The sequence below is a fragment of the Bison bison genome, unplaced genomic scaffold (genome assembly GCF_000754665.1).
Source record: "Bison bison bison isolate TAMUID 2011002044 unplaced genomic scaffold, Bison_UMD1.0 scf7180017864499, whole genome shotgun sequence".
NCBI classification, from domain to species: Eukaryota; Metazoa; Chordata; class Mammalia; order Artiodactyla; family Bovidae; genus Bison; species Bison bison.
The window spans coordinates 4,903,448-4,917,399 of record NW_011495058.1 but is presented as its reverse complement, the minus strand read 5'-3'; the positions used below and the strand labels follow the sequence as shown (position 1 = coordinate 4,917,399).

The 13,952-nt window shown below is 52.9% G+C and overlaps 1 protein-coding gene across 4 annotated transcripts; it reads right to left on the bottom strand.

Moving 5' to 3' along the window:
- Positions 1–22: 22 nt before the first annotated feature.
- On the bottom strand, positions 23–9,470 carry POLM (polymerase (DNA directed), mu). Of its 4 annotated transcripts, none has more exons than XM_010829052.1 (11): positions 9,191–9,470; positions 7,421–7,604; positions 6,792–6,890; positions 6,497–6,667; positions 5,674–5,745; positions 3,760–3,880; positions 2,326–2,458; positions 2,087–2,189; positions 1,747–1,983; positions 1,585–1,668; positions 23–1,353 (listed from the first exon to the last, which is right to left on the bottom strand). In XM_010829052.1, exons 1-11 carry the CDS (start codon positions 9,364–9,366, stop codon positions 1,267–1,269), a joined length of 1,467 nt encoding a protein of 488 aa, XP_010827354.1. In that variant the 5' UTR covers positions 9,367–9,470; the 3' UTR covers positions 23–1,266. The 4 variants fall into 4 exon arrangements, with proteins under 4 accessions (XP_010827354.1, XP_010827355.1, XP_010827357.1 ...); XM_010829053.1 differs by having other exon boundaries at positions 23–1,350; XM_010829055.1 differs by having other exon boundaries at positions 7,421–7,599; positions 9,191–9,262.
- Positions 9,471–13,952: the final 4,482 nt, after the last annotated feature.

The following is a 13,952-nucleotide window of genomic DNA, read 5'->3' as shown; positions in this document are numbered from 1 at the left end:
CCAAAAAAAAAAAAATCACGTTTTGGTAAAACAATCTTTTTCACAGTGCACTCTTGGGAGAGAAAGACCTTGATCATAGTATCTTGCAACCTGGAACTTTCATCTGTTGGAAAAGACACCACGAGAAGGATGCTGCTATCAGTACCACTAACCCCCCTGTGCTGCAAAACTCCAAAGAATACAACTCTTATTTTCATATGATACACCTAAGGAAAGCACCAAACCCTGTCTAGACCTTCAAAACATGGTGACCTGAAAGCAGATTTCCCTGAATTGAAGCAGATGACAGCTGCTGAGACAGCTTTCCAAAGATATCTAGACCAGGCCTGTTGGAAATTTGTCACCAAACCTTTGATGACATAATGTTAAAGAACATAATGACATATGTTCTTTAACATCTAGGATCTTGGTAACATATGGACTTTTGATAAAAAGTGCCTAAGAGTTCTCCCTCCTACCCCTTGTTTCTTAAATATGACCTCAACAGATCTCCAATCTGTGCATTTTCTCCCTAATGTGGGACACACACCCAGGAAAAGCCTTTCCTTTCATAGAAGGTCAATAAGACCCTGAAACTAGAAAACCTGACTCAGATTAGTGATGCTTTCAGAAAAAGATCTTGATTGAAAGGGGGAAATGTTAAAAAAATAAACAGAAACCTCAAGAGTTGGAAGACCAGAAGGGCAAGCACTCATGCCCTATAATGATAGCAAGAGCCCAACAGAAAGAAAGACCTCCACTTCTTTCCTGACAAGGACTCAGCCAATGAAAAGCCATGGACTCATGTTTACTATAGGCCTCCCAAATTCCTTTTTCCCCTCTATAAAAGTTTTCCTCTCCATTTTTGCTGGGGACTTGCACACAGCTTGCCATGGTTACAGACTGATTCTGTGCTGATTCTGAATAAACCCATTTTTGTTGGAGAAATAACTGGAAGTCTATTTGCTAGGTCAACATTACCCACCCTCAATGACACCCCAAAGCTGACCTCTGGGCAGAACCAGGCACCATGCTCCTCAGTCACCCACACCAGCAGCACATTCAGAAAATACACCTTCATTTGTTCCACATGCTAATTTCATTACATCTTGAACTGGGTATAGGTGGGGGAGAGGTGGTTCACAGATAGGGCTCCCACATGGAAGGGGTAAGGACTTGGGGCAGCAGCACATCTTCTGCCTGGAAGTAGTCAGGGGCCAAAAACGCCAATAGAGTCTGGCTCAAATGACCCCCTCCATTTCCAGAGTAGAGGTGGGGTTGATAGGATCAGGCATTTCTCAGCTCTGGGGGAAGGTACTCAAGGTCCAGGAGTCTGAAGATGTCTTCCTCAGAGGCCACGTGGAAAACCGTCTTCTGCAACAAAATGCAGGCTTTAGGGCCTGGGGGCTGTTCCCTCCACTTCAGCAGATTCCCCGAGAAAGGTATGGGGAGGAGGCTAGAAATGCTGGCAGAGCCCAGCCCTATGGTAGATGCCTCTTGAGGGCCCTGTGGGTTTCAGGGTTGAGGGACCTGGGGCTGATTCAGACTGTGGGCCAAAGAGAAAGCCGTTTCCTATCCCCCAGGCCTCCCATCACAGCAACACACCTGCTCAGGATCAAATAGACCATGGCTGTTCAGACAGAGGCCCCTCTCCTTCCTGCTGAAGCGGCGTAGCTCCCGCTCAAAATGCTGAGGAAAAAGTGACCACGTCTCAGCAGGGCCACCAGTCCCAGATCCCAGGGCCAGCCCCAGCAGCACACTCCCTACCTTGGAGCCAGTCCAGCCAAGCAGGGCAAAGGGGAACTGGCTGATAGGGGCAACCACCAGGTCCACCCGCACAGCCTTCCAGGCATAGCAGGGCTTCTGGGCGCCACCTACAGCAGCCCCTGGGGGTTGCGGCAGGCGGAAAATGCAGAAACTCCTCTCAAAGGCATCCATGGTGTGGCTCTGCTGGGTCAGGTCTCCCTGCTGGCTGTGCTGGTGCTGGTGGTACAGGACAAGGCCCTGGAGGAGAACAGACATGTCCAGGCACTGCCATAGGGGACTGAGAAACCAGGAGCTGGAATCCCAGCAGGACTCTCAGCAAGGGAAGTGGGAAGCCCCTCACCTGCTTCTTCAGGTAGCACATCACTCTGGGCAGCAGCCCTGCCTCCTGGCCCTCCTGGGGGTGGGTGATGAGGAAGTCCACGTCGTGGCCCTGCAATTTCCCCCTGAGGGGGCCAGTCTGACTCACAGATTCCATGTTCTCCCAAAACCCCTCAGTGAGGGAAGGCCCAGCTCAGTGGTCCCACCTCAGATGCCTTCCTGGAGGAGGGCCTGGCCGGACGGCGTGTCGAGTCCCCTTACCTCCGGAAGCCTCCGGCCAGCGTAACAGTAGCCCCAGGAAGGGCCTGCCTCACAGCTGCCTCCACCTCTTGCTGCAGGGCCTCAACATCTGACCGCAGGATCGGGGCACTCAGGTCCTGGTGGTGCTGCAGTCCTGTGGACAGTACAGCTCTCCTCACTGGCCCAACCCAGCCCTCTCCAGCTATCTACCACCACCCCTCCTCTCTCTTAAATATTAAACTTTTATTTTGAAATAACTGTAGATCCACATAGTTGAAGGAAATAACAGAGGTCCTCTGTGCCCTCAGTAACATCTTGCAGAACTATTGTACACCACACCAGAATTCTGACATTGACACAGTCAAGATACAGACTACCCTTTTCAACATCTCTGTTCTCCTATCCATAAAATGGGACTAGGAGGTATTAGATGTGAAAAGGATGACTCTGCCACTTAAGAACACCTCACTTGAACCCAAATCCATCTCCTCACCTGTCAGAGAAATCACTGTTCCTTCCACACACTGTTAGGAGGGGACTAAGTGTGGGAGTTACGGCCATTGGCACAGTGCGAGCTCAGTAAGCACTGCTGGCCATTCCTTGGGGAGAGGTGAACAAGTGGAACCAACAGATATCACTACGGAAGTCACGGCATAACGCTCCCCTGGACACTCGGCTCTCTGGTCTCACTTCCTGCTGACCAAACATGGACAGCTCTCCCAGGACCCCCAGGTGGCCTCCCTTCCCCCAGCCCCTGGGAAGACATTCAAAGAGGCAACGAGTGCTGGGCTGTGGGGCTCCTTCAGAAGAGCCCCCAACCCATGCCATGTGGAGAGATGGAGAATCCACTCAACACCTGCTACATGTTGGTCCCACGCTGAAGAGCTCACAGAATCCCATGCTTTAGAGAGAATGTAACCGAGGCTCAGAGAAGTCAAAACTCAGGGCCACGGCCTCCTACCTAGTAAGTGGCAGAGATGGAACTCAAATCCAGGCCTAGTCAGCTCTCAAGTTCATGTTCTTTCCATTGCATAGTGCTACCTCCCACTAGCAGGCTCCTCACTGAACCTCTCCCCACTGAGCATCAGCCAGCAGGCCAGGGCACCAAGCACCACACTGTAAGTGTATCCAGGGCCTGGGCTTCTCTGACCTGCTTTCCCTTCCATGAAATCAGAAGTAAAGCGTCCATGCCTGGTTCAGGTCCAAGTCTAACCAGGAGGCAGCTACTGTGACCATTATCATTCACTGAAAATGGCTTGCAATGGGTCCTGACTCCACTGGTTCAGGAAGCCACCAAATACAGATGCCTGTTTTCACACTCACCTTGCTCCCTGCCACACAGGCAGCCATGAGCACACGCCATGCATCAGAAGTAAGGGTTCTGTGGTGTGGGAGGCTTTCAGGCCCTGGTGCTTTGCGGAAGCCCAGAGCTCTGCCCTCTCTCAGAAAGCTCACCTGCTTTCTGCTGCTGGGTTAGTCTCTGGGACTCCTCTTGGAGGTCGGCCAGCGTCCGGAGCCCTTTTCGGTACCACTGGTCAGCAGTCCTTACCCCGACCCCAAAGATCTGAGTGAAGAGCTGTTTAAAGGACGAGTACAGTGTGGTCGGGAGCAAAGCTCTTACAGCAAGACGATGATGGCGACTCTGGCATATGCAAGGCATGTCCTAGGACAGCACCCCCGTGGCACTGCACAAATGATCTCATTAAGTCATCATGTGGTCTGGCAGGTGGCATCCCTACTCACATTTTTCATGTTTAAATAATCTGCTCAGGCCACACAGTGGGTGCACAGGCAGGACTCAAACCCTGAGCCTGGCCCTGACACAAACATCACGGGGGATGGCAGGGAAGGATCAGACCCCTCCTTGAAAAGGATCTCTCCTCAGAACTTGTACAGTTCTAGCCCATGATTTCAACATCACCAAAGGAGTCATCCTAACAGTCTGTCCACTCACTGGGAAAACCATACTGCTCCCACCCAACAGTAGCTGGGGCTTACTACTGTGGCTCTGCCTCTTAAAACAGCAAAAACGGGCAGTTAACAGCTAAGGGTTCAAGATCTGGAAGGAATAGCTGGGGGCTGGCTATGGCTCTGTTCCAGGAACAAACACAGCAAGTGCCACTGGCTGGCCATGGGTCAGCAGAGGTGTCCAGGCCAGTGGAAACTATGCTGCCGGAGCCGACCTCTCATAGGGTGGCCGCCTGCCCTTGCACGGGTCTTCCACACACAGGGTGGACCCTAGAAACTCCCTGTTTCTTCCCTGACGATAGCTCGTTCATCAGGGGTGGGCAACTGCCCTAGGCCAGCTACTTATCCTCCTCAGGAACTTTTGGAGCTGAAACAAAAGGGCAACCTTGCAGTGGTACAGGCTGCAGTACATGCCAGGGGCACCTTCGTGGGGACGCTGCTGGCATGCAGAGGAGGAAGAACAGCTGGGTGGCGCTCATGTCCCTGAGTCCTACTTCCTGCAGTCTGGGCTGTGTTGATCCCCTGAACCAACAGCATGAACTGGATCACTTTCACCAACAGACTCCTGAGAGGAAAGATGCTGAGAATAACCTAGTCATGTTTGTAACAATAAACCTCTCATTGTTCGTGTACTTCTCTCCCAGCCTGGACGGATTCTGGGACTCAGGGGTACCCAGGAAGAGACAGATGGCTCTGCCCCCTCTTGGCACCTGTCTACCCATCAACTCCTGTGTTGCTCCCACACCCCTGAGCCCCTCCATGTTTCATCCATGGCTCCTCTACCTCTCTGAAGCTCCCCACCTCGCTGATGCTCACATCCTGGGTGACCTTCCACGGCACCTGACACACCCTGCTAGGGAAGCCCCAATTCCATGACCAGTGGCTGGGCTGACAACTTCGTCACAAAACTGGGGTGTCTGAGAAGCATGACTGAGCATCCACAGACCAGAAGTGGGTGGGAACAGCGAGAAGGTGCGCCGTGGACCCAGGCAAGACGACACCAACAAATGAGCATGTGAGATCACAAAAGAGAGAGACAGTACAAGGATGAGCAGCCCCTCAGAGTTAATCCTCCCTGTGGCACCCAGGGAAAGGTTCTGTTTTGTTCAGGTTGCTCAGTTTAAGATGCCAGGGCATGTAATATCCTGGAGAATATGCCATCAATAGTAAAATAAGAACAGATGCTGCTGAGTGATCTAGAAAATTCCCTGTGCTCAAAACAACTTTCTTGCCCATCTGTTTGGCTGCCTCATGCATATCAGGTGTCCTCAGTAAGACCGTCTCTGAGCCCAGGGTGGGCCCTGCCACCCTCTCTTGCTGCCTGACATGGTGGTAACCTTGCTGTGGCTCTGGGGTAACACCGTGGAACTGAGGGCCCCTGCTCAGGGCTGCCCTGTGTACCTTCATGGTCTGGTACCTCTCCGAGAGCCGGACTCTCTCCACCTCATCACACACTCCGTGTTCTAGCAGTTCCTGTGGGAGGAGACATAGCCTCACTGTAAAGAAGAGGGCTGGGGGGCCCAAGGCCTCGGCAGAACTCCCAACACCCAGAATTGGGGTCTTTGTGGGGCCAGGATCCCAGGGAACTTGTAATGAAGAATGTACCCAGGGATCCTCCAAGCCCCTTGGGCGAGGAACAAGGGCCACCTCTCAGATAAACAACAAGCCTCGGGGTATGTCAACAACTGCTTTTTTAAAACATAGATGGAATTCAATAAGACTTCTTTTAAAAGCAGGGGATGTGGGTTCAGTCAGGGAACTAAGATCTCACATGCCATGCAGCCAAAAAATAAAATAAATTTTCTTAAAAACAACACACAGAAGTGAATTCAAAAGTATTTTTTCTGTCATGATAAATTTGCTCAGTGGTAACGTACAAAAGGACAACTTCACATTTTAAAAAGAAGTGCTCATGCTCAGGGGTCCTCTCCCACCATTCCTCACAGTCTGGGCCAATGCCCACGATGCCAGCTACCAGCCTGCCAGACTCCTGGCAGCTCCCTTGGCTGAGACCTTTCAATCAGCCTCAGGCAGGTGGTGCAGACCCAATTTACACATGAGGAATGTGGGTGAATAAGGTGGTCTGCTGCTGCCTGGGCACCATCAGTGGCCACGGCTGGGCTCTGAGCCACCCAGTCACCTGCCCTCACCAGGCTCCCAGGCCTCCTCACCACCCCCCATTCACATTCACAGCTCTGCCCTTCTACATGCAGTGAGCACAAACCTGGACAACCCTGCAGGAGTGTTCTCCGAAGTGGGGCAGGCCCTGCAGCTGGCTCAGGGCTGTGACCGGGCTGGGGAGGGCCTTGAGCACCGAGGCCGCTCTGTAGAAGGCGATCTGGCGGCCTTCACTGCCATCGAAGCCAGCGGCCTCTGCCAGCGTCTCCAGAGCCTCCTGCAGGGAAGGGTCCTTGGTGAGAGGCAGGGATGGCGGAGTGCCTTACCCTAACCCCTCCTCCAAGGCTGGGACATGGGAGGGCCTGGCTCCATCCCAGGGAGGCAGGGGAGCCACAGCTCACCGAGAGACTGGCATTATGGTGCACGAGGGGTGTGGGACGCTGGCAGGCATAGGGCAGCATCCATGCTGGGCTTGGCATCTTCTTTTTGGGCACAGCCACCTACGGATGGGCAATGCACAGGCTGCTTTGAGGCTGCAGGGTTGGCAGAGGACCAGGCAGCCCTCCAGAGCCCCACCTCTCCTGGTAGGGGGGTCACCTAGGACTCTCAGGACAGGAGCCAACTCAGAGAGGGCAGAACTGCTCGAGGCACAAGGCAGAGGCCAGAGCAGCAGTAGCGGTACAATGCCACCTCTCACAGGGCACGTGTTCTGTCACTTCCTCTCAATTAAGCGGGCCTGACGTGCCTATCACCCTCACGTCACAGACGGGGACTCTGAGACCTTGTGGCTCATGGGCAGAGCCAGGATTTGAATGCAGGCAGCCCTGTTCTGAGCCCACACCTGAATCCCTCCACTGTGCTCACCCAGGAAGCACTGGAACCTTCCCCATGGCGATCTGGATGGGGCCCTCACTGCCCAACTCATGGGAAGGACACTGAGGCACTGCTGCCATGTCACCTGGCCCAGCTGAGGTCTGGCCAGCACTGGGGCTTCCTCAGTGGCTCTACCCTAAGCCTCCACCCAGCTCACCTCCAGGCGGTGCCGGCATTCCACAGGCACAGGCTGCCCAGCTGCCATGCTCTCTGTGAACCAACTTATGTCTAAAACAGCTGGGCGGGTACAACCTGGGGGAAGAACCGACATCTTGCGCTCCTGCCAGCAGACAGCCTCCTCTGCTGAGGTCCCCTCCATCACCACGTGTGTCACCTCTGGGCTGGGTGGAGGGAAGAGATTGTGAGGTCTGGAGCCCTGTCCCAGGCCTGCCATTCTTCCTGCTCCATTCTACATCTCCAAGCCTTCGCCAATACTATCCCCTCTGCCTGGTGAGCATCTGTTCACTCCAGATTTTCAGCCCCTCCTCCTGGCAGCCAAACATCTCCATCACTCCAGCATCTGCTAAGCTGTGGTTCTCTGCTCTAGATAGGATCACAAGCCCAACCCTTTTTTGGTGTTAATTTGTCTGTCTTCTTCTCCCCCAAACCCAGAGAAAGGAGAAGCCAGGGGCCTGGGGTCCAGGAAGCAGGGCGGGTGGGGGTGGGTGGGTCTTACTTCCAAGTGCTGGAGACAGACTGCTTGGCTTTGAACTTCCGCTCTGCCCCACACCTGCTCTGTGCCCTTGGGCACATCATTTCTCTCTGTACTTTTGACTTCCAACTCTGCAAAGCAGAGATATTAATATATCTACTTTGTAGGCTTGCTGTAAAGATTAAATGAGCTAATAAGAAGCAAAAGGGCTTAAATAGTGCCCAGTACCCTCTAGGCTGCTGTCATCATCCTGAGTGGGTCTGCAACAACCCTGGGTATGGTTAACTAAGCTTCAGGAGGACTGGCCCCTGGTTCACTTTGCTCTCTCAACTTCAAAAATGATGGAGACCCTCCTCCCTTACTCTTAGCATTGCTTCTGTGACCATTTTGTTTGGTTTAATTCTACTCTTGGAAGTCTCACTTAAATCACTCTCAGCTCTGAGGAAAGAGATCTGTTTAGCTAACAGGGCAACATGAATTCACCTAACGAAACGTTACAAACCCAACATACACCCGCATGACTTTTACAAAGCCTCCGGCATGTTCTCTCCTTGTCCTACAGAAACACTCCTGGCCATAACTGCTAACACCCTTTTACAAAAAATGAAATTAACGAAAGCCATATGACCATTAAGTGCCAGGGTTAACTTTGAATACAAAAACCTCAGGTGCCCCTCCGCCCCAGGGTCAGCTGCGTGGGAGTCTTTTCAGATCTCAATATCCTCAGCTGTAAGGTAACACCGTGTATACAAATGGCTGCTGCTAAGTCACTTCAGTCGTGTCCGACTCTGTGTGACCCCACAGACGGCAGCCCACCAGGCTCCCCCGTCCCTGGGATTCTCCAGGCAAGAACACTGGAATGGGTTGCCATTTCCTTCTCCAATGTATGAAAGTGAAAAGTGAAAGTGAAGTCGCTCAGTCGTATCCGACTCTTAGCGACGCCATGGACTGCAGCCCACCAGGCTCCTCCGTCCATAGGATTTTCCAGGCAAGAGTACTGGAGTGGGGTGCCACTGCCTTCTCCCATACAAGTGGCTGGTCAGCTGCAAAATTCCTAGCGGGGTCATTTTGTGCTCAGGCCATCATGCCACGCAGCAGCGCCCCCCGACCGGCCCGGCGCGACGGCGCGGTGATACAGATATGGGCGTGCCACATTCCTCGGTGAGGCGAGGCCTTCGGCCGGCACCCGCCCCGCGCCCCTCGTAAAGAAAGCCCTGGAAAGGCGGCCCCGGGTAGGTGACCCCGCCTAGCGGCAGCTTCGCCACAACCGCGCACCTGTAGGCATTCAGGACGCGGAAACCCTTGGAGACAGCCAGGCGTGTGAGAAAAGCCTGACGACTGCGGCCCATGTGTGGTTCGGCCAGGTAGATAGTGACCCCCGGGAAGCGCGCCGAGGAGGAGGGGGCGGCGCTGGGGGACGCGACCCGCGCTCGCCGTCGTTTCGGTAGCATTAGGGCCCCGGCCACCCGCGGCGCCCAGCGAAAGCAGCGAAAGCCTGGACAGAAGCCAGAAGAAAAGCGGGCGGAAGGTAGACAGAAGCCGGAAGCCACAACGGGCGGAAGCCGACTGGAACGGGAAGTGGCACCCGGCTCCACTTAAAGAGGCAGGCCCCGCCCCCTGCAAGTTAAGTCTCCGGGTGGTTCTCTCCGCCTGGGTAGTTCGGAGCGAGGTGGAGGTCGGCTTTAGAGGCCCCGCCTCTATGCAAATAGAACCAGAGCACACACCTTTTATTTAAATTACCCTCGTAGAAAGTCCCCTCCCGTTCCTGGGACCACCCGGGAGGAGGGACTAGGGTTGGGGGTGGGAGCTGAGAGGGAGGAGATAGGAGGTAAGGGAGACTTCCTCGACGTGGGTCAGGGGGCTTTGTCCTCGGAGGGTGGAGGTGAAGTCGCGGTAGTGGTGTCTGGGGTTTGTCCTGAGCGCAAGGGTGGGAAAAGGGGGTTAGTGGTCGGTCGGCGGCTGGTAGGAGTGGAATAGTTCTCAGCAGCGGAATATCCACTCCACCGCCTTCCCTTCGCCTCCTCCGACTGGATCTGGCCGGGCAGATGGGCCGCGGAAACCTGGCGGCGAGGGGTCCTTGGACCGCGCGGGCCCCGGCAAACGCGCTAGCTTGAAGCGTGCTGGTGGAGTGGTCTCTTCAAACCCCGGAAAAGGTTTTTCAGTCTTTTTTCAATCAAACGACGTTAGGACGACTGGCCGGCCATTTGGAAAAGTAGAAGTTGGCTCACGCTTAACACCAAAATAAAATCCAGATGGATCAAACATTCAAATCTAAGAAAGAAGCAACACAGAAAATGTGCTGGGGAGTCGATGAATGTTTTTTCAGCCCTAAGTATCACAATAAACCTGGAGACACTAAAGGGAAAATATGATAAGCTTTACATATTTTAAATTATTTAAAAATTAAAAGGCAAACGGGGAGGGAATACTGTGACACATTTTGAATTTAATTCCTGTAATTAAGAAATTGTTCATAGATAAATAAGGAAAATACAATGAGCAAGAACACCAGTAGGCAATTTACAGAAGAAAGGCTTCTCAAAAACATACCAGGGACTTCCCTGGTGGTCCAGTGGCTAAGATTCCGCCTTTCCACTGCAGGGGGTGTGGGTTACATCCTTGGTGGGAGAACTAAGATTCCCCTATGTACCACAGCCAAACAATTATTTTTTTTCCCTTTTAAAAACAAAACAAAAAAAATACATACCAGATTGCCTGACAAGTCCAATCACCACACAAGGGCAAACTTAAATGAATACTTTTACCTGTCGCATTAACCAATGTTTACAAATTGATCACACATGAGGGAATTGGCAATTTGTAGAAGGGACTTTTTGGAAGCCAATTTAGCAACCATACCCAACAAAATGAAAACAGAAATCTCACCCCACAATTCTTTTTCCAAGATTGGTATTGCACTGAATCTCTAGATCAGGTTGGGAAAGCAGACATCTTGACAACATTGAGTGTTCTGTGTGTCTCTCCTATTTTCAGGCACTACGTTTTTAATCTCTTTGTTATACCTTGTGATGTCCTTCATCTCCCTCCCCCACTCCCCACACCCCCACAGCCCTTCACTAGTCAGTGGGCACAGGGCTGAGGCAGGCAGGTGCCTGAGACCAGGTCCCCTCTGGGCCTCCCCACCAGCTCCCAGTCAGCCCTCCTGGGCCCAGCACACACACTGTGAAGCTGGGAGGCCTGGGATGCAGACCCTCTCTCATTTCCCATGCTCATTTCTCCTGCCATGTGGGAAGGGGGAGCTCCCAGCTTCTTTGTAAGGGGTTACTCCCCCATCTGCGGGTGCTGCCTTTCCTCAGGGAGCAGTAGCCTATGTCCTGAAACCACTCCTGCTCCTTTTAATGGCCTCTGGCTCCATTTTGGGTACCTGAGTTCTCTCCTAGGGAGGCAGAGGCAACTTTTAATGACCCATCATACCTGAATACTTAAAACACTGGGCGGCTTGCAAAAATGAGGAACACAGAGCTTTCCGTGGGCCCAGGGAGGCTTTGTGAGGGGTGATCCTTGGTAGCCACCCAGTGGAGGCCTGGGTACCAGTGCACAAGGCCATGGCCTTGATGGTGGCCCTTTTCCTCTTCTCCCCTTCCTGGATCACTAGGTCACTGTCCAACCAGCTGAGAAGTGGAGACCTCAGCCCTCTCTTTCCAGTAAACCTGGCTTGGAGTTCCCAGATGTCTAAGTCTCATGCTGCCAGCACTGAGACCAGCCCCCAGAAAAGTCAGAGGCTGCACAGGCCCTCTCAGCTGCCCTGAGGGTTGCAGTCCACCCCCTGCTCTGCACTGTGGTATCTCATGCTGTGTTTTGGATTAGTTTTACCCAGATGTATGAGCTTGCATTTTTCCAAGATGAATCTCATTTAGCTATTTCCTGTTCCCACTTCCAGTTCAGAAAAGGCCCCTGGGGGGAGATTTTTTAGGCCTCGTGACCTTCGCAAAGCCTCCCCACGGAGCACCTTCTTTGATGTTCACTTTAGTGCTGTTGGCGCCTATCCTTGGCCTGTTGGGGCCAGGACTCTGCCCTGGCTCTGAGGCCCAACCCGCCCCCTGCCGGTTCCCGTCCCCTGCCGGCTACTTGCCAGCAGCATTCCAGAGGGCGTGTGGTCAGACTGCTGATGCTGCTGCTGGACCGGAGCTCCTGCGGGCCACTGGCCCAGAGCTCTGGCCTCAAGTGCTGGCCCTGTACTTTCCTGAGCTACTCACCGCATCTCTGTGGGTTTGGGCTACCTGGTCCACTCAGGCTGACAGAACAAAATACCACCGACAGGGAAGCTTAAACGAAAGAAACATTTCTCATTGTTCTAGAGGCCAGCAATCTAGGATCAAGGTGTGGCAAGGCAGGTTTCATTCTGAGGCCTTCCCTCCTGGTTTGTAGGCGGCCACCATCTCTCTGTGTGCCCATGCAATCTCCTTGTGTGCTCATGAAGAGAGAGAAAGAGAGATCTCTTCCTCTCCCTTAAGGTCACCAGTCATATCAAATTAGGACCACACCCCATGACCTCATTTAACTTTATTAGTCTTAAAAGCCCTTTCTCCAAATGCAGTCACTTTGAGGGTTAGAGCTTCAATAGATGAATTGGAGGGAACACAATTCAGCCCACAGCTCCCAGTGTATTTGGTCCTGTGGCTGCTATAACAAATAAGCACAAACTGGGTAGCTTAAGACAACAGAAATGCATTCTCTAGCAGTTCTGAAGACCAGAATTCTAAGCCATGTTCCCGCTGAAAGCTCTAGGGCAGCAGTCCCCATCCTTTTGGCACCAGGAAACAGTTTCGTGGAAGACAGTGTTTCCACAGACCAGCCCGCGGTGGCGGGGGTGGGGGAATGGTTTCTGGATGATTCAAGCCTATTACATTTGTTGTGCACTTTGTTTCTATTATTATTGTTACATCAGCTCCACTTCAGATCATCAGGCACTAGGTTCTGGAAATTGGGGACCCCTGCTCTAGATGACTATCCTTCCCACCTCATATCTTCTTGTGGCTCCCAGCATTCCTCGGCTTGGGGCTGCATCCCTCTAAACTCTGGCCCATCTCCAGTGGCTGTCTTCCCTCTGTCCCTTCCCCTTTGCTTACATTTTTTAAGATTTTTAAATTTTTTATATTTAAAACAATCTTTGGCTGTAGGCAGGATCTGGAGTTGGAAGACCAGACCAAGGGGTGGAGAAGCATCCCTGACTCCCTCCCCCTTTGGGGAATTGGCCTGAGAATGATGGAGAAGAGATGTCCTTAAAATGAAGGTTCTTCGAGTTCATTAGGGGCTTTCCAGATGGTGCTAGTAGTAAAGAACCCACCTTCCAATCCGGGAGAAGTTAAAGATGCAGGTTCGATCCCTGGATCGGGAAGATCTTCTGGAGGAGGGCATGCCAACCCACTCCAGTATTCTTGCCTGGAGAATCCCATGGACTGAGGAGCCTGGCGGGATATGGTCCATAGGGTCACAGAGTCGGACCCAACTGAAGAAACTTAGCACACATGCACTTTGAGTTCATTGGTCCAACCAACTCTGACTCAACATGAGTCAGGAAGAATTACAAGAAGAGGGGTATTTACTGGGCACTTAGGAATAAGAGCAAAGAGCTGAGTGGCCAGACAGAGTGAACAGGGGTGGGACGGGAAGGGAGGCCCATCAGCAACTGACAGGACTGACTTCTACTTAGAACTTGGAGCACAGGGGAATGTGATCCCACTCAGCTTTCACAAGACCACTCTGCCCCCGCTGCTGTCTGGAGAGCAAACTGAGGGGCAAGGCAGGAAGCCAGGAGACCCCTCTGATCCAGGTGGGGTGGAGGTGGAGTGACTGGACCAGGCTGAAGCGTGTGAGTAGAACAGACCAACCTGGTCAGCGGGTCAGATCTGACAGTCAGAGACAAAGAGGAGAGACTTGTTCCATGTCCTGAGATGGGACAGCCTGTGGGGAGCTCTGGAGTGGGGCTGCAGACCAGGTCCTCTAAAATTCAGTAGAAACAGAGGTGAGGATTCCAGTCTGACAGCTGCGGCCAGCACCCCTGGAGGGGGGAGGG

Excerpts from the sequence above, each read along its gene's own strand:
- POLM (XM_010829052.1), bottom strand. The coding sequence starts at position 9,366 with ATGCTACCGAAACGACGGCGAGCGCGGGTCGCGTCCCCCAGCGCCGCC. Across the intron at positions 6,891-7,420 it reads AATGCCGGCACCGCCTGGAG|GTGGCTGTGCCCAAAAAGAA; the intron begins GTGAGCTGGGTG and ends GCCCATCCGTAG. Across the intron at positions 1,354-1,584 it reads GTCTATTTGATCCTGAGCAG|AAGACGGTTTTCCACGTGGC; the intron begins GTGTGTTGCTGT and ends ATTTTGTTGCAG.